At 44.5% G+C, this 20,091-nt stretch overlaps 2 protein-coding genes across 10 annotated transcripts in view; both read left to right on the top strand.

The window, feature by feature from the left end:
- The first annotated feature begins 910 nt into the window (after positions 1-910).
- On the top strand, positions 911-13,768 carry LOC129822485 (uncharacterized). Of its 2 annotated transcripts, none has more exons than XM_055880803.1 (5): positions 911-1,047; positions 1,702-1,953; positions 7,319-9,457; positions 9,559-9,765; positions 10,195-13,768. In XM_055880803.1, exons 2-5 carry the CDS (start codon positions 1,714-1,716, stop codon positions 10,495-10,497), a joined length of 2,889 nt encoding a protein of 962 aa, XP_055736778.1. In that variant the 5' UTR covers positions 911-1,047; positions 1,702-1,713; the 3' UTR covers positions 10,498-13,768. The 2 variants fall into 2 exon arrangements, with proteins under 2 accessions (XP_055736778.1, XP_055736779.1); XM_055880804.1 differs by having other exon boundaries at positions 1,699-1,953.
- Positions 13,769-18,905: 5,137 nt separating this feature from the next.
- Positions 18,906-20,091, top strand: part of mtus2b (microtubule associated tumor suppressor candidate 2b) — a 161,160-nt gene continuing 159,974 nt past the window's right edge. For 6 of the 8 annotated variants that reach the window (XM_055880797.1, XM_055880801.1, XM_055880800.1 and 3 more), the window contains exon 1: positions 18,907-19,090. The gene's annotated coding sequence lies outside the window, so the exon portion shown is untranslated. Of the gene's footprint in view, positions 19,091-20,091 lie in introns of all 8 variants that reach the window. The other 2 variants (XM_055880799.1, XM_055880798.1) reach the window with 1 other exon arrangement.

Here is a 20,091-nt window from a genome sequence, read left to right as displayed (position 1 = left end):
GAACAAGGCAGTTAACCCACTGTTCCCAGGCCGTCATTGAAAAGAAGAATTTGTTCATAACTGACTTGCCTAGTAAAATAAAAAAATTAATTTAAAAAAGTAAGATTAGGGAGGTCAGGTCCAGTTCTGTGCCTTTGACTGCCTGAAGTTCAACCTCAGGTGGATGTTTTGACCTGACCAAATTCACATAGAAGTGCAGTTATAGATCTGTCATTCTTAGGCCATAGTGGCAAAATAATTACAATATAGCAATTAAACAGTGGAGTGATAGATGTGCAGAAGATGAGTTAGTTGGTTGGCATATTTACAGATGGGCCATGTACAGGTGTGAGCTGCTCTGACAGCTGATGCTTAAAGTTAGTGAGTGAGATATGAGTCTCCAGCTTCAGTGATATTTTGCAATTCCTTCCAGTCATTGGCAGCAGAGAACTGGAAGGAAAGGCAGCCAAAGGGGGAATTGGCTTTGGGGGTGACCAGTGAAATATACCTGCTGGAGCGCGTGCTACAAGTGGATGCTGCTATAGTGACCAGTGAGCTGAGATAAGGCGGGGCTTTACCTAGCAAAGACTAATAGATGGCCTGGTGGGGCTTCCACCATTTGAAAGTAGTCAACTGAGTGGGAATTCCTATGAGTTGGGCGTATTAACGAAGAACAAAATTGACTACTTTAAAATGGAGATAGCGTCTGTGACAGCACAGGCAGTGCAATTGAGGCTATAATGGCACAGATACAAAATCCTTTATCTCTAAGACCTGTTTTTCACTTGTATCTGCCCTCTCATTGGCTCGAATGGACCCGCCTGATCTCGCCTGCCTTCCATCTTTGAGGACGTATTTGCATCGTTTGAGCGGTCACTTGACCGTCTTGTCAATATAATAGACAATCTTTGGTCAAATAGAGTAACGCCAAATACTTCCTGGTGCATGCATACGTTTATTGTCACATGATATTTTGTTTCACCAGTGGAATGTAGACCAACCGAAAGCAGCATTTTATCATAAACTGATGTAACATTAAATGGAACTGTCATCTCGATGACATGACAGGTAAGTGAAATAATGTGTATATTGTAGACAGTGAGGTAGGAACGGAACGATACATTGTGACTGCTTGTAAACTCTGTCCAATGCGAGAAGAAAGTTCCAAATCGCGTTTGCGCGTTATTCCCGTTGTCCTGTTGTGAAAGTAGTGTGTGAATCAATATAACGTTGCAAAAAAAAAGAAGAAAAATGTTCTTTTATCGGTTGATCCGCTTTCTATAGGGAGGGTATGGATCCTCATAGTCTATCTCGATGTTAGCTATTTGATACAGTTCTGCTATTATAGCTAGAATTAGACTTATGCTGAGGTAACTTCATGTGTTTTGTTTTAGTCATATTGAAGAATGAGGATAATTAAAACTAAGAAATGAAACTCGGCAATATCCAAAACTGTTTTTAAAGAAGTCTAGAACGAACAAAAAAAAAACGATGCTTCTCCTTCACTTGCCTAAGCATGAATCAGCATTTCCTGCTATTGCTCAACCCCAGGAAAACACACAAACACACAACGGACACAAAGGCTTTTAATTGGACATTGATTTGGCCAAAAGTAGAGAATATATTACTAATATACAATTATTAGAGGGAATTCATAGTTTACAATCCCAACAGTTGTTCGTGTCTATTTATCTTGTTTATGTATGATATTTGTCCCAGCAGCTTGTCACCACCATGTCTCTCAGGGGCGACCGTACCTCCGTGTTCACATTCCAGTCTGCGGTACATAGTTCCCACGTCCTGACGCGTCTCAACGACCAGAGACTGAGGGATGTGTTGTGTGATGTTACACTAGTGGCAGGTGGCAGGACGTTCAGGGCCCACTGCTCTGTACTGGCCTCCTGTAGTGACTACTTCCACAGCAGGATCATCAACCACACCAGCCCCAGCCTGGTGGTCACTCTGCCTGATCAGGTCAGGGTCATACACTACACTGTAGATGTGTCTCAAATGGTACCCTCTATTCAGGAAGTTTACAACCTTGTTGCCCATAGCGCAGGGTAATACAGAACGTGTTTATTAAGAAACACTACTTCTGACGTTGCTACAGTTGTATTCAGACCCCCTGACTTTTTCCACATTTTGTTACATTATAAGCCTTATTCCAAAGTTTTTTCCCCCTCGTCTATCTACACACAATACCCCATATTGAAAAAGCAAAAATACGTTGTTAGACATTTTTGCACATTTGTAAAAAAAAATATATATATATATATAATAGTAATTAAATGTCACATTTACATAAGTATTCAGACCCTTTACTCTGTACTTTGTTGAAGCACCTTTGGCAGCCTTGAGTCTTCTAGGGTGTAATGCTACAAGCGTGTCACACCTGTATTTGGGGAGTTTCTCCCATTCTTCTCTGCAGATCCTCTCAAGGCCTGTCAGGTTGGATGGGGAGCGTCGCTGCACAGCTATTTTCAGGTCTCTCCAGAGATGTTTGATCGGGTTCAAGTCCGGACTCTGGCTGGGCCACTCAAGGACATTCAGAGACTTGTCCCGAAGCCACTCCTGCATTGTCTTGGTTGTGTGCTTAGGGTCGTTGTCCTGTTGGAAGGTGAACCTTCGCCTCAGTCTGAGGTCCTGAGCTCATTGGAGCAGGTTTTCATCAAGGATCTGTCTGTACTTTGCTTCGTTCATCTTTCCCTCAATCCTGACTAGTCTCCCAGTCCCTGCCGGTGAAAAACATCCCCACAGCATGATGCTGCCACCACCATGCTTCACCGTAGGGATGGTGCCAGGTTTCCTCCAGACATGACGCTTGGCATTCAGGCCAAAAATTTCAATCTTGGTTTCATCAGACCAGAGAATCTTGTTTCTCATGGTCTGAGAATCCTTTAGGTGCCTTTTGGCAAATTAAGCAGCCTGTCATGTGCCTTTTACTGAGGACAGGCTTCTGTCTAGCCACTAACATAAAGTCCTGATTGGGGGAGTTCTGCAGAGATGGTTGTCCTTCTGGAAGGTTCTTCCATCTCCACAGAGGAATTCTAGAGCTCTGTCAGAGTGACCATTGGCTTCTTGGTCACCTCCCTGACCAAGGCCTTTTTCCCCCAATTGCTCAGTTTGGCTGGGCGGACAGCTCTAGGAAGAGTCTTGGTGGTTCCAAACTTCTTCCATTTAAGAATGATGGAGGCCAATGTGTTCTTGGGGACCTTCAATGCTGTTGACATTTTTTGGTACCCTTCACCAGATCTGTGCCTCGACACAATCCTGTCTCTGAGCTCTAGGGACTGTTCCATCGACTTCATGGCTTAGTTTTTGCTCTGACATGCTCTGTCAACTGTGCGACCTTATATAGACAGGTGAGTATCTTTCCAAATCATGTCCAATCAATTGAATTTACCACAGGTGGACTCCAATCAAAGTTGTAGAAACCTCAGTGATCAGTGGAAACAGGAAGCACCTGAGCTCAATTTCGAGTCTCATAGCAAAGGGTCTGAATAATAATGTAAATAAGTTATTTCTGTTTTTTATTTAATACATTTGCACACAAAAAAAATCAAAAAAACTGTTTTCGCTTTGTCATTATGGTATATTGTGTGTAAATTGATGAGGAAAATGTTTTATTTAATCCATTTAGAACAAGTCTGAGTTATGAAAAAGTGAAGGGGTCTGAATACTTTCCGAATGCACTGTGTGGTGACATTATATGTAGGGAATACGGTGCCAGGGCCCATAGAAAGGCTCTGGTCAAAAGTAATGCACTATGTAGGGAACGAAGGCCCGTAGGGCTCCAGGGCTTGTAGGGCTCTAAGGCCGGAGCCCGGATGAATCAGTTGAATGGGCATTTCATTTCCATAGGGGTGCATGTTTTACTTACAGAACCTCCTATGTCATTTTTTTTAAAAAAGTTTTATAGTAAAGGCATGTAAATTCAACTGTAAAAATGTTTTACCTTTTAATGTGGCATGAACAGAACCAGTTTTCTCTTTGTTTTTGATGTGTTTCAGATCAATTTCTGCCCAAAAGAAATGAATGGAAAATAATATATTGTGTCATTTTGGAGTCACTTTAAAAAAAATATGTAAATAAGAGTAGAATGTTTCTAAACACTTCTACATTTATTGTCGATGCTACCACGGTTACAGATAGTCTGTAATGAATCGGGATTAATAACTAGTGAGAAAGGTACAGACGCACAAATGTCATACTCCCAAGACATGCTAACCTCTCACCATCACAATAACAAGGCAGGTTAGCATTTTATATCATAGCCCCAAGACATGCTAACCTCTCACCATTACAATAACAAGGCAGGTTAGCATTTTATATCATAGCCCCAAGACATTCTCACCTTTCACCATTACAATAACAGGGAGGGGTTAGCATTTTATATCATAGCCCCAAGACATGCTAACCTCTCACCATTACAATAACAGGGAGGGGTTAGCATTTTACATCATAGCCCTTAAGACATGCTAACCTTTCACCATTACAATAACAAGGCAGGTTAGCATTTTATATCATAGCCCCAAGACATGCTAACCTCTCACCATTACAATAACAGGGAGGGGTTAGCATTTTATATCATAGCCCCAAGACATGCTAACCTCTCACCATTACAATAACAGGGAGGGGTTAGCATTTTACATCATAGCCCCAAGACATGCTAACCTCTCACCATTACAATAACAGGGAGGGGTTAGCATTTTACATCATAGCCCCAAGACATGCTAACCTCTCACCATTACAATAACAGGGAGGGGTTAGCATTTTATATCATAGCCCCAAGACATGCTAACCTTTCACCATTACAATAACAGGGAGGGGTTAGCATTTTATATCATAGCCCCAAGACATGCTAACCTCTCACCATTACAATAACAGGGAGGGGTTAGCATTTTACATCATAGCCCCAAGACATGCTAACCTCTCACCATTACAATAACAGGGAGGGGTTAGCATTTTACATCATAGCCCCAAGACATGCTAACCTTTCACCATTACAATAACAGGGAGGGGTTAGCATTTTATATCATAGCCCCAAGACATGCTAACCTCTCACCATTACAATAACAGGGAGGGGTTAGCATTTTACATCATAGCCCCAAGACATGCTAACCTCTCACCATTACAATAATAGGGAGGGGTTAGCATTTTATATCATAGCCCCAAGACATGCTAACCTCTCACCATTACAATAACAGGGAGGGGTTAGCATTTTATATCATAGCCCCAAGACATGCCAACCTCTCACCATTATAATAACAAGGCAGGTTAGCATTTTATATCATAGCCCCAAGACATGCTAACCTCTCACCATTACAATAACAGGGGAGGTTAGCATTTTATATCATGGCCCCAAGACATGCTAACCTTTCACCATTACAATATAAAATGCTAACCTGCCTTGTTATCATAGCCCCAATACATGCTAACCTCTCACCATTACAATAACAGGGGAGGTTAGCATTTTATATCATAGCCCCAAGACATGCTAAACTCTCACCATTACAATAACAAGGCAGGTTAGCATTTTATATCATACCCCCAAGACATGCTAACCTCTCACCATTACAATAACAAGGCAGGTTAGCCTTTTATATCATACCCCCAAGACATGCTAACCTCTCACCATTACAATAACAAGGCAGGTTAGCATTTTATATCATACCCCCAAGACATGCTAACCTCTCACCATTACAATAACAAGGCAGGTTAGCATTTTATATCATACCCGCAAGACATGCTAACTTCTCACCATTACAATAACAAGGCAGGTTAGCATTTTATATCATAGCCCCAAGACATGCTAAACTCTCACCATTACAATAACAAGGCAGGTTAGCATTTTATATCATAGCTCCAAGACATGCTAACCTCTCACCATTACAATAACAAGGCAGGTTAGCATTTGATATCATAGCCCCAAGACATGCTAACCTCTCACCATTACAATAACAAGGCAGGTTAGCATTTGGGGGGGGGGGGGGGGTATGATATTTATTACTCTGATTGGTGAGTCTTTCTGTCGGCGCGCATCTTCGGAAAAATAAATGATCTATATTTAAATAATTTATTTGGACGGGCAAGAAAGTACGGCAGAGCAGGCCAGACCCTCTAAGGCCCACTCAAAATACCGACCCTGTAGGGCTCTACTCAAAAGTAGTGCACTATATAGGGAATAAGGTGTAATTTGCCCTGGTCTAAAGTAGTGCACTATATAGGGAATAAGGTGTCATTTGCCCTGGTCTAAAGTAGTGCACTATATAGGGAATAAGGTGTAATTTGGGATGCTGACAAACTCAACATCAAATCAAACTTTTTATTTGTCACATGCGCCTGAAAACAACATGTGTAGCCCTTATCAACAGTGCAGTTCAAGAAGAGTTAAGAAAATATTTACCAAATAATAAACTAAAGTAAAAAGTAACACAATAACATAACAATAACAAGGCTATATACAGGAGGTACCGGTTCTGAGTCAGTGTGGAGGCTATATACAGGGGGTACCGGTACTGAGTCAGTGTGGAGGCTATATACAGGGGGTACCGGTACTGAGTCAGTGTGGAGGATATATACAGGAGGTACCGGTACAGAGTCAATGTGGAGGCTATATACAGGGGGTACCGGTACAGAGTCAATGTGGAGGCTATATACAGGGGGTACCGGTACTGAGTCAGTGTGGAGGCTATATACAGGAGGTACAGGTACAGAGTCAATGTGGAGGCTATATACAGGAGGTACAGGTACAGAGTCAATGTGGAGGCTATATACAGGAGGTACAGGTACTGAGTCTGTGTGGAGGCTATATACAGGAGGTACTGAGTCAGTGTGGAGGCTATATACAGGAGGTACAGGTACAGAGTCAATGTGGAGGCTATATACAGGAGGTACAGGTACAGAGTCAATGTGGAGGCTATATACAGGAGGTACAGGTACTGAGTCTGTGTGGAGGCTATATACAGGAGGTACTGAGTCAGTGTGGAGGCTATATACAGGGGGTACCGGTACTGAGTCAGTGTGGAGGCTATATACAGGGGGTACAGGTACTGAGTCAGTGTGGAGGCTATATACAGGGGGTACAGGTACTGAGTCAGTGTGGAGGCTATATACAGGGGGTACAGGTACTGAGTCAGTGTGGAGGCTAAATACAGGGGGTACAGGTACTGAGTCAGTGTGGAGGCTATATACAGGGGGTACAGGTACTGAGTCAGTGTGGAGGCTATATACAGGGGGTACCGGTACAGAGTCAATGTGGAGGCTATATACAGGGGGTACAGGTACTGAGTCAGTGTGCAGGGGTACAGGCTAGATATTAACACATTTCCCTCTCCAGGTAACAGCAGAGGGGTTTGAACCATTGCTACAGTTCTGCTACACCTCCAAGCTGCTCTTCACCAAAGACAATATCGTGGCCATCCACAGGTGTGCCGGGCTCCTGGGGTTCCACAACCTGGAGACTAGCTGCTTCGACTTCCTTCTGCCAAAGTTCCTGGAGGGTAGCAACATTACAGCCCAGGAGGCAAGAAGAAGAAGAAGAGGAGGCTGCTGTCAGGGCAGGTCCCAGATCAGGTCCTCCAACCAGGGAAGATTGCCTAGTTGCCGGTCCTCCAACCAGAGGAGGTCCCCCAGTGTCGATTCAGCCCACTGTACAGGCTGTCAGTCCCAAAGCAGGACCCCCAACCAGAGCATGACCCCTAGCCAGGGCATGTTGCCTGGTGGCATGACCCCCAGCCAGAGCAGGACCCCCAGCCAAAGCATGACCCCCAGCCAGAGCATGACCCCCAGCCAGGGCATGTTGCCTAGTGGCATGACCCCCAGCCAGGGTATGTTGCCAAGTGGCAGTTTAGCCCTAAATACAGACACAAACAGAGATGGAGAGCAACAGGTTATACCTCATCCCCAGAACACAGGCGCAGGCCAGACAACAGGAAGTGATGTCAGGAACATAGGAAGTGACTTCGGGGCACAGTGCTCAGCTGCCAACCCAAGTGGAACAATGTCCCCACAGCCACACCAGAGGTTAACAGTGCCTTCGGACGGAAACGTACAAATAGACTTCCAGTCGTCATCCCGATGTACAAAGACCCTGGCCTTGCTAGTCAACTCGGGCAGCAGTGGTCAGGAGCAGTTCTGTTTGCAGACCTGTGGCCCCAACATGTCACCCTTATCTCTCGGGGGACTGACGTCCTCCAGTGGTCTTGGTGTCTGTCCCATCCTGGCCATGCCGTGTCCTGGTGGTGTTGACCGTAAGCCAGACCCTGACACCGTTTTCAGTGATAGAGACATCCTAGGGATGGAGGCAGCGGTGTGTCCCGTGACGATGGGTGAGGAGAGTCTGAGAGATTGCCCACTCTCCTGTGAGCTGCCGTCCCATGACGATGTGAGCCCATCAGACCTTATTGAGGCAGCGGTTGGAGAGATGGATGATGACCAGCCTGTCGTTGGGAGTCTGATGGCTGATGAAGCTGGGTGTAACCCAGGTTCCTGTAGCACGTGCCCACCAAGAGGCTCAGGAGTGGTAGAGGAGGCTGAGCTACAGCAACCTGTATTGGATCTCCTGGCAATACACAAAAGCCCTAACTCAGAAAATAGTGAGGGGGAGAGCCATGGTGGATGCCTTATGTTCCCAAGGCCACGACGATTAGGTCAAGTTGGTCAGCTACCTGTGTTAATGCAGAGAGAGGACCCTGGTCTGGATGGCAGCGTGGCTGTTGGGGGTCATCTCACTGACTCCGCCCTCACTGACCCCTCCCTCTCTGACCCCACCCTCTGTGGTCTTACCCCTGATGGTAGGGGGTACGGACTTGGAGAGCGGAGCAGCGTGGAGAGGGAGGTGGCTGAACATCTGGCCAAGGGTTTCTGGCCTGATTTATGCCCCTCACAGACTGAACCTCTCCCTAGTCTCCCTAATCTGGACACCATGGAGCACGGAGGTCTGGGTAGAGTTCCTGATCTGGACACCATGGAGCACGGAGGTCTGGGGAGAGTTCCTGATCTGGACACCATGGAGCACGGAGGTCTGGGGAGAGTTCCTAATCTGAACACCATGGAGCACGGAGGTCTGGGTAGAGTTCCTAATTTGAACACCATGGAGCACGGAGGTCTGGGTAGAGTTCCTAATCTGGACACTATGGACCACAGTGGTCTTGGAAAGGCTGCAGACTTCCCCTGGCAGCTAGACCTGAACTCAAATCCAGCAGACTGTCCCTTCCTTAGAGACCTGGGGACAGGAGGGGCAGGGGGCATGGAGGGGATGGAAGAGGTGGGGGAGATGGGTAAGGTAGGACACACAGGTGGGATGGGTGGGGTGGAAGAGACAGGGGAGGCCCAGACCCCCGGTGGGAACCACAGCCTGTCCCAGTCTGAGATGAGTCCCTACATGTCATCTGTTAACTCAGGAGAGGACTCAGACGGAGACCTGGACACAGACGGAGACACGGAGAGAGAGGTCAACAACAGGAGAGCACGAGAGGTCAGAGTTCTTACTGAAAGGTCACAGTGTATTGGTGTAATGAGTTCTCAAATACTTTTGACCAGACCGCATCTGTCTTTTCATCCATCCGTGTTCTCCAGGTTTGTCTGCCATTCCCGGTGGTTCAGATCTCGTCAGTCAGTCGTAGTGCCTTCCAGCAGCTCCTCAGATGCCAACAGCTGACCCACGAACAGCTGGAATTCGTCCACGACGTCCGTCGGCGCAGCAAGAACCGCGTGGCTGCCCAGCGCTGTCGCAAGAGGAAGCTAGAAGGCATCGGTAAACTACAGACTGAGATCGACACACTGGTACATCTGCGTTTGCTATCATCTCTCTTGCGGAGTTGGATCAATTCCATTTCAATTCCAGTCCATTCAGAAAGTAAACCGAATTCCAATTCAACATTTTCCTCATTGAAATGCATTGGAATTGGAATATCAGTGTACTTCCTGAATTGACCGGATTTTAAATTAAATTGACAACAACCCTACTCTTGTCATTTATAATCTCATAATATGGCATTATAGTCTGATTTTATAATCTGGCAATTTGATTTATTTGTAAACATTTCAACAATAAATGTTATAAGTAGCGGATTATTCAACTGGATTTTAGTAAATTGAGCAACGCATAAATAATTTGCCTCTTATGTGACTAATTACACAATGACATTCATAGCTGAGCTGTGTTTTATTGGTCCAGTGGGTTGTGATGTAACATCCTGTTCTGCCCCACAGAGAGGAGAGAAGAAGAGGTTGCTGGAGGAGCAGGGCCACCTGCAGAGGAACATGGAGGAGACGTTACAGAGTCTGACAGGGCTGTGTCAGAGCGTCTGCGACGAGGCAGGGTTCTGTCATGATCAGGACCAGCTACAGCTCCTAGCCAAGCTCCAGTCTCCTGACGTCCCTGTCTCAGCCCTCCTCAACACTCTGGCCTCCCCCGGCCTCCCCCTCTCCTCCCCTGGCCTCCCCCTGGAACTGATGCCAGTTAGCTTAGAGCCCCAACCCCTGCCTATACCACAACCACGAGCACAGCCCTAGACACAATCACAGCCCCAACCCCTGCCTATACCACAACCATGAGCACAGCCCTAGACACAATCACAGCCCCAACCCCTGCCTATACCACAACCACGAGCACAGCCCTAGACACAATCACAGCCCCAACCCCTGCCTATACCACAACCATGAGCACAGCCCTAGACACAATCACAGCCCCAACCCCTGCCTATACCACCAGCACAGCCCTAGACACAATCACAGCCCCAACCCCTGCCTATACCACAACCACCTGCACAGCCCTAGACCCAATCACAGCCCCAACCCCTGCCTATACCACAACCACCAGCACAGCCCTAGACACAATCACAGCCCCAACCCCTGCCTATACCACCAGCACAGCCCTAGACACAATCACAGCCCCAACCCCTGCCTATACCACCAGCACAGCCCTAGACACAATCACAGCCCCAACCCCTGCCTATACCACCAGCACAGCCCTAGACACAATCACAGCCCCAACCCCTGCCTATACCATGAGCACAGCCCTAGACACAATCACAGCCCCAACCCCTGCCTATACCACAACCACCAGCACAGCCCTAGACACAATCACAGCCCCAACCCCTGCCTATACCACAACCACCTGCACAGCCCTAGACCCAATCACAGCCCCAACCCCTGCCTATACCACAACCACCTGCACAGCCCTAGACACAATCACAGCCCCAACCCCTGCCTATACCACGAGCACAGCCCTAGACCCAATCACAGACCCACCACTGCCCCAACCTGCCCTAGAGAACTGCCCCAAGGCTGTCCCAACCTGCCCCAGAGAACTGTCCCAACCTGCCCCAGAGAACTGCCCCATCCTGCCCCAGAGAACTGCCCCATCCTGCCCCAGAGAACTGCCCCATCCTGCCCCAGAGAACTGCCCCATCCTGCCCCAGAGAACTGCCCCATCCTGCCTCAGAGAACTGCCCCATCCTGCCTCAGAGAACTGCCCCATCCTGCCCCAGATAACTGCCCCAGATAACTGCCCCAGAGAACTGCCCCATCCTGCCCCAGAGAACTGCCCCATCCTGCCTCAGAGAACTGCCCCATCCTGCCTCAGAGAACTGCCCCATCCTGCCCCAGAGAACTGCCTAGCGCTACATAGCAACATATAAATCCAGAGCCATACACTGTATAGACTATAGATAATCTAGATCTGTTATTGGATATAACTCTATACTGTATAGATAATATAGATCTGTTATTGGATATAACTATATACTGTATAGATAATATAGATCTGTTATTGGATAGAACTCTATACTGTATAGATAATCTAGATCTGTTATTGGATAGAACTCTATACTGTATAGATAATCTAGATCTGTTATTGGATAGAACTCTATACTGTATAGATAATATAGATCTGTTATTGGATAGAACTCTATACTGTATAGATAATCTAGATCTGTTATTGGATAGAACTCTATACTGTATAGATAATCTAGATCTGTTATTGGATAGAACTCTATACTGTATAGATAATCTAGATCTGTTATTGGATAGAACTCTATACTGTATAGATAATATAGATCTGTTATTGGATATAACTCTATACTGTATAGATAATCTAGATCTGTTATTGGATATAACTCTATACTGTATAGATAATCTAGATCTGTTATTGGATATAACTCTATACTGTATGGCTCAGATTAACTCTCACTGTTATTCACTGTCTCAGTCTACGTCCCAAATGGCACCCTATTCAGTGCCCTACTTTTCACCAAGACCCATAGGGCTCTGGTCAAAAGGTAGTGCACTAGTTAAGGAAAAGTCTATTCAGTTTGAAAATTGAAGTAGAGCAGAATGCCATGGGTTTTTTTTTGGGGGGGGGGGGCACTTTTGAAGGACTTAGTGTATGAACCTATAGACTTTAGCTCAGTGGGATTACAACACAGTGACAGCAGGACACCTGGATTCTAACCCCGGTTCGTCGACGGGGTCACAAACACCTTTTTAAAAGGGTTGACTGTACCCTCTTCCCCATGATATTTATTGTAACAGGATGTAGGATGTGGACCTCTTCCCCATGATATTTATTGTAACAGGATGTAGGATGTGGACCTCTTCCCCATGATATTTATTGTAACAGGATGTAGGATGTGGATCTCTTCCCCATGATATTTATTGTAACAGGATGTAGGATGTGGACCCTCTTCCCCATGATATTTATTGTAACAGGATGTAGGATGTGGACCTCTTCCCCATGATATTTATTGTAACAGGATGTAAGATGTGGACCTCTTCCCCATGATATTTATTGTAACAGGATGTAAGATGTGGACCTCTTCCCCATGATATTTATTGTAACAGGATGTAGGATGTGGACCTCTTCCTGACTACATTTCCATGTGCTTTTTAGCTGCCTTAACTGTACAGCATAATATCCATGTAATTTAAATGCAGTATTTCTTACTTAACATAATAGCCATTCAATTTAAATACAGTATTTGTCATTAGCATAATAGCCATTCAATTTAAATACAGAATTTGTCATTAGCATAATAGCCATTCAATTTAAATACAATATTTCTTCACTTAACATAAAAGCAATTCACTTTAAATACAGTATTTGTCATTAAATGTGAGATTCTCTGAAGGTGCACAATGCCAAGCACAAAGCCAAGAGACTTTGACCATCATCTCTCTTGCATGAATTAATTAATTGAATTCATGAATCTCAGGAAACCACTTAGCCCAATCTTTCTGTCCAGCCGTTCGTTCGCCCGTCCATCAGTCGTTTTATTCGCCGAGCGAGCTAATGAAGACCATGATAGGTTGTTTTTTGTTTGTCATTTGGATCATTTTAACAAGTGATCTACTTTTTTTTTTTAAGAGCATTAATTGAGACATTTTATGATATCGATGACATGACATTCTGCCTTGTCAAATACATATAACGGTTACAATTTGACTGGTATTATAACATGCATTATTATAGGGTGGAAGGGATCAATGTGTACGTCCCAAATTGACCACTGTTGCCTATACGTAGGGCCCATTGTAGTTTGCTACAGACAATAGCGTGCCATTTGGGATTTAGCCACTGTATTATCTGCTTCAGTACTTCCTTCCTGATCTATTGCAAACACTTGCACATTCTTCAACTTGAGTGTATTGATTGTTTGGCCCACAATTGTTTAGTGTTTTGAATTCAAATGAGATATTTTGATGGCACCTTCATTTCAATAGGCAACATGTTTTAATGTAGATGGTAAAAGCCTTCTAATTTCCACATTAAAGGTTTGGTAATGAATCTATTTTCCATTTATTTTATCCAAACTTTCTCGACGCCACAGATTATCAATTTTATATTGACCAGATACCGCCCTCACAAAATAAATGTCTTTTAAAAATGGGAGTCGGGACGAGGCAAGATCAGGTGGGACCATTCTAGCCAATGAGAGGGCAGGTACGTACAGTGGGGCAAAAAAGTATTTAGTCAGCTACCAATTGTGCAAGTTCTCCCACTTAAAAAGATGAGAGAGGCCTGTAATTTTTATCATAGGTACACTTCAACTATGACAGACAAAATGAGAAACAAAATTCCAGAAAATCACATTGTAGGATTTTTAATGAATTTATTTGCAAATTATGGTGGAAAATAAGTATTTGGTCAATAACAAAAGTTTATCTCAATACTTTGTTATATACCCTTTGTTGGCAATGACAGAGGTCAAACGTTTTCTTTAAGTCTAAACAAGGTTTTCACACACTGTTGCTGGTATTTTGGCCCATTCCTCCATCCAGATCTCCTCTAGAGCAGTGATGTTTTGGGGCTGTTGCTGGGCAACACGACTTTCAACTCCCTCCAAAGATTTTCTATGGGGTTGAGATCTGGAGACTGGCTAGGCCACTCCAGGACCTTGAAATGCTTCTTACGAAGCCACTCCTTCGTTGCCCGGGCGGTGTGTTTGGGATCATTGTCATGCTGAAAGACCCAGCCACGTTTCATCTTCAATGCTCTTGCTGATGGAAGGAGGTTTTCACTCAAAATCTCACGATACATGGCCCCATTCATTCTTTCCTTTACCTGGATCAGTCATCCTGGTCCCTTTGCAGAAAAACAGCCCCAAAGCATGATGTTTCCACCCCCATGCTTCACAGTAGGTATGGTGTTCTTTGGATGCAACTCAGCATTCTTTGTCCTCCAAACACGACGAGTTGAGTTTTCACCAAAAAGTTATATTTTGGTTTCATCTGACCATATGACATTCTCCCAATCTTCTTCTGGATCCTCCAAATGCTCTCTAGCAAACTTCAGACGGGCCTGGACATGTACTGGCTTAAGCAGGGGGACACGTCTGGCACTGCAGGATTTGAGTCCCTGGCGGCATAGTGTGTTACTGATGGTAGGCTTTGTTACTTTGGTCCCAGCTCTCTGCAGGTCATTCACTAGGTCCCCCCGTGTGGTGCTGGGATTTTTTCTCACTGTTCTTGTGATCATTTTGACCCCATGGGGTGAGATCTTGTGTGGAGCCCCAGATCGAGGGAGATTATCAGTGGTCTTGTATGTCTTCCATTTCCTAATAATTGCTCCCACAGTTGATTTCTTCAAACCAAGCTGCTTACCTATTGCAGATTGTCTTCCCAGCCTGGTGCAGGTCTACAATTTTGTTTCTGGTGTCCTTTGACAGCTCTTTGGTCTTGGCCATAGTGGAGTTTGGAGTGTGACTGTTTGAGGTTGTGGACAGGTGTCTTTTATACTGATAACAAGTTCAAACAGGTGCCATTAATACAGGTAACGAGTGGAGGACAGAGGAACCTCTTAAAGAAGAAGTTACAGGTATGTGAGAGCCAGAAATCTTGCTTGTTTGTAGGTCACCAAATACTTTTTTTCCACCATAATTTGCAAATAAATTCATAAAAAATCCTACAATGTGATTTTCTGGATTTTTTTCCCTCATTTTGTCTGTCATAGTTGAAGTGTACCTATGATGAAAATTACAGGCCTCTCACATCTTTTTAAGTGGGAGGGAGAACTTGCACAATTGGTGGCTGACTAAATACTTTTTTGCCCCACTGTGTGTGAAGATTAGGCACAACTTTTTCCACTAGTTACCACAGCCACAACGTCCAAATCATCTATATCGTGAAAATGAATGAAAACCCCAAAATATATTGTTGGTCCTAACATAAGGTTTTGGTTAGGTACAAGGTTAGCAGTGTGATTAGGTTTAAAATCACCTTTTAGAAGATAAATTGTAGAAATGGGCGGGGTTTATAACTTTGTGGATGTGGTAACTAGTGACAATGACGAGGCACAGCTCTAATATAAAGAGATATTTCTCCAAGTTGCCTTGATGTCACTTGTCCTATTTATATCAGTACACTCGCAGCAACCTAATCGTTACGAAACTTATATTCGATCAAATACTCCATTGCAATTTTTGTTAATCAAATTTGACACTTTCATTGACCTCCATACAAAAACGACTTGCTTGTTGAGCGGGAGGGTAACGCCTCCTGCTGGAGAAGACAGATTTTGGGGAATCAATCAGTCAATCAATCAAATGTATTTATAAAACCCTTCTTACATCAGCTGATATCTCAAAGTGCTGTACAGAAACCCAGCCTAAAACCCCAAACAGCAAGCAATGCAGATGTAGAAGCACGGTGGCTTGGAAAAACTCCCTAAAAAGGCCGGAACCTAGGAAGAAACCTTAGGAGGACCCAGGCTCTGATCATAGATGACCAGCAGGGTCAAATAATAATAATCACAGTGGTTGTAGAGGGTGCAATAGGTCAGCACCTCAGGAGTAAATGTCAGTTGGCTTTTCATAGTCGATCATTCAGAGCATCTCTACCGCTCCTGCTGTCTCTAGAGAGTTGAAAACAGCAGGTCTGGGACAAGGTAGCACGTCCGGTGAACAGGTCAGGGTTCCATAGCCGCAGGCAGATCAGTTGAAACTGGAGCAGCAGCACCGCCAGGTGGACTGGGGACAGCAAGGAGTCCTCATGCCAGGTAGTCCTGAGGCATGGTCCTAGGAAGGGTTTTATAAATACATTTGATTGATTGATTGATTGACGAGCTTTTCAAACTCGACAACCATTTCCTACAGCTCCCTTTCACACGCGGTGACCCTCTCCCCCCCTATCCCAGTTGATCTCTCGTTGTTACCGTGTCAAGTGATTATGATACAGTCCCAGACAGCTGGTCTAGATTCTCTCCTCCAGCCCCCAATTAAATATCGACCTATCAGTTGAATCGGAGACCCGCACGGCTGATGAATAAAAAAAAAAAAAACTTATTCGAGTAGTAGTCTGTCTATATTTAATTCAAACGTTTCACCTTAAAAGGCAAACTTTTGTAAAGACCCTGGGTTTAAAAGCGCGGGTATCGACTCTGCCGCTCGGGCATGCAATTTGGGACACTGGCGATGCGCTGGACTTCGGGCTAGAAGCTTGAGGGTTATATTATTATATATTAATATATATCATTATAATATATGGGATTCAAAATGACTTTATAGACTTAATTTTCATTCGATAAAATATATAAATATTATATGGTTATATAACTCAATCACAATTTACTTCATTAATTCTGCATTCATTAACCAAGTGGGAAGTGGGAATTTAACACCATAGAGTTAGATAGAGGACTCTAAATGAATAAAACCTATTTTGGCAAACACATTGCCATTGAGTGTGTAACTATTTTAAAGTAGTCAACTGAGTGGGGCTTTCTATGGGTGAAGGAAGGATCACGTGATTCCATCCTAGTCATCAGGGGGGGGGGGGGTCAGCCAATGAATTATACTCATGAGAAAACATTCCATAATAGGTGGCAGTAAATCACCAACCTGGGTTTGTACCTGACAACACCTTCCAACTGGCAGTGTGCAACCTATCAGTTTGTTTATCAACTCATAGAAGTAGTTGAAGAAAATGGAGTACTTCAAAATGGAAATTACACAAGGTGCAATTTAGAAATCTGGTTGCGCATTATAATTTGTTTTCTTGTTATGTCAGTCACTGACAGTCACTCAATTAGCCATGTCAAATTTTTTAAATCTCCTATTTTAGCTGCCTCTGGTTGGGAACCATATCAGGCCAACATAGAAATAACAAAACTAGAGTACCCACCCTAGTCACACCCCGACCTAACCCATTTTGAGAATAAAATGTTCTATAAGGTCAGGGCGTGTGTAACGGATGTGAAATGGCTAGCTAGTTAGCATAGTAGCATTAGTAGCATTTCAATCAGTTACGTCACTTGCTCTGAGACTTTAAGTAGGGTTTCCCCTTGCCCTGCAAGGGCCGCGGCCTTTGTGGAGCGATGGGTAACGATGCTTCGTGGGCAACCGTTGTTGATGTGTGCAGAAGGTCCCTGGTTCGCGCCCATGTCGGGGCGAGGGGACGGTTTAAAGTTATACTATCACACGTGACAAGAGTAGGCTACACCGACAGTAGTTTTCCATTCATACAACCGTGTTGGGTAAATTTCCACAGTAGATTTGCCGTGGTAAACGAGGAAATACTTAAAAACATTTCAGTTGTATGGAATTATTGTCAAATACACGAATCACCCTTCGTCTGCTCATAATGCCTACATTGCTCCGATGATAATACCAACCAGAAGGCGAAATAGTCTTGAAAAATATTGGCTGCGATCAGGACTAAAATGTAACCTCGACGTCTGCGTTAGGGAGTGGTCAATCCGTAGCCAGTGTTGGTTGCAATTGAGAACAGCTGTGCAGGTTACTTTAGCCCATATTGATACTTTTTTATGAGGCCTGCTATTTACATGAACTAATACGATAGGACAATAAACATAAACAAACAAGGATATGACAGGTGTAGACCATAGCCACGAGAAGTAGGTGCTGCAGCACCCCCTGAAAAATCACAATTTAAAAAGAATATTAATAAAATATTTTATTTTGGTGGGTGCATTTTTTTTTTCTTCTCAAAAAAGTAGTGAACTGGGCCTTTAATAGTTCTGTATTATGTCTCGATCACATTGCGCAAAATAGTACGCCGCATCATCTGGATATGTGTAGAACTAAAGTGTAACGTTCACCTTCTGCTACCATTTCTGTAAAGCCGTCTACGCATACAGTTTGACGCAAACGTTCGATAAATCCAACGTACGTACCACACACAACGCACTGCAACTGTCTTTGCAAAGCAATGCTGCAAGGCAAACGCAGCATTCCATTTGACATTAATGTACTTCTGGTGTACCCAAAATGCATCAAAGGTCAGTGTGATGGAAGCGTTAGCTATAGCGTCTGTAGCGCAGGAAAACATATTTTTTCAGCACCCCCCCTCTTTGAAAATGATAAATACAGCACCCAAACGACTTCCTGGGGTCTGGCGTAGTATATGTTTGCAGGTGGGTGTGTAGAATTACCGACTTTTGCCACAGGGCGGCGCTCTAAACTCACTCCTCATTTGGGCGTTAAACCCCCCACTCACTAGCGGTTCCCCTCGCACTTTTCCATCCCCGCGCCTGGCTCCTCTGTTTTCTTGTGATGCTGCAGAATGTTCCGTACCTCTCAGGTGTAAGGTTGGATGTACAGTTTTAAAGAAGACTTGAGGCTATTTCACACGGACTCTCGTGGATTTAAAGGTAAGGTGAATTTCTGTTTGATATGGGATGGATATATAGCTGAGGGGCGGAGGCGTCGTTATACAATACACTATCACGTTGATTTACACTAGAATTGCCTAATAGGCAATCACAGCTCACACCTCCGCTTTGAATCTATAAAATAGCCGATGTGATGCGTCTGCGGTCTATCTGGTGTGAAATGTATATTAGGTGCTAAACCCTATGCACGCATTATGCCATCTGGTAAATTGTTTACCTTTCAGGTATTCCTACCGTCTATAGCTGTGTAGCCTACCATAACTTAGGCTAAAATAGCAGTCTGTGACTGTCTTTTTGAAGCATTTTTCCCATTAGCCTAATGCTAATGCTAATAATAGCCAAACTCAAACATGATCTTGTGTGTGTGTCTGCTGTCACAGCAGCCTGCTGTGTGTCTGTCTGTCAGAAGGAGCCCTTGACTTCCTAACCAGTGTCTCTAATCAGCCAAACACATGCTAATGTAATCGGCTCTTATCCCAAATGGCACCCTGTTCCCTATAAAGTGCCCTACTTTTGACCAGGGCCCTTTGGGTTCAGATCAAAAGTAGGGCCTAGTGCTCTATATAGGGAATAGGGTGCCACTTGGAACAGGCACATGATAAGCACTGCATCATCGGGCTGCAAGGCGACAAATCCAAACCTCTCATTAGCGTCTCTCTCTCTCTCTCTCTCTCTCTCTCTCTCTCTCTCTCTCTCTCTCTCTCTCTCTCTCTCTCTCCCCCTCAATCTCTCTCCTCTCTTCTCGCTCTCTCACTCACTCTCTCTCTCTGTCTCGTTTTCCCTCTCTTTCAATTTAAGGGTTTTATTGGCATATGTTAACATTGCCGAAGCAAGTGAAGTAGATAAACAATACAAATTAACACTAAACATTACTGTCTCTCTCTCTCTCGCTCTCCCCCTCTCCCCCCCCCCCTCTCCCCCCTCTCTCTCTCCTACACACAAAGATTTGACTTCCCTTATTTCAGTTCTTATGGCAGAAC

The sequence above is a fragment of the Salvelinus fontinalis genome, chromosome 24 (genome assembly GCF_029448725.1).
Source record: "Salvelinus fontinalis isolate EN_2023a chromosome 24, ASM2944872v1, whole genome shotgun sequence".
In the NCBI taxonomy this organism is placed as follows: domain Eukaryota; kingdom Metazoa; phylum Chordata; class Actinopteri; order Salmoniformes; family Salmonidae; genus Salvelinus; species Salvelinus fontinalis.
Note: the sequence above shows the minus strand (reverse complement) of the source record. Positions and strands in the feature narration are given on the sequence as shown.

Excerpts from the sequence above, each read along its gene's own strand:
- LOC129822485 (XM_055880803.1), top strand. The coding sequence starts at position 1,714 with ATGTCTCTCAGGGGCGACCGTACCTCCGTGTTCACATTCCAGTCTGCG. Across the intron at positions 9,458-9,558 it reads ACAACAGGAGAGCACGAGAG|GTTTGTCTGCCATTCCCGGT; the intron begins GTCAGAGTTCTT and ends CGTGTTCTCCAG. Across the intron at positions 9,766-10,194 it reads AGACTGAGATCGACACACTG|AGAGGAGAGAAGAAGAGGTT; the intron begins GTACATCTGCGT and ends TCTGCCCCACAG.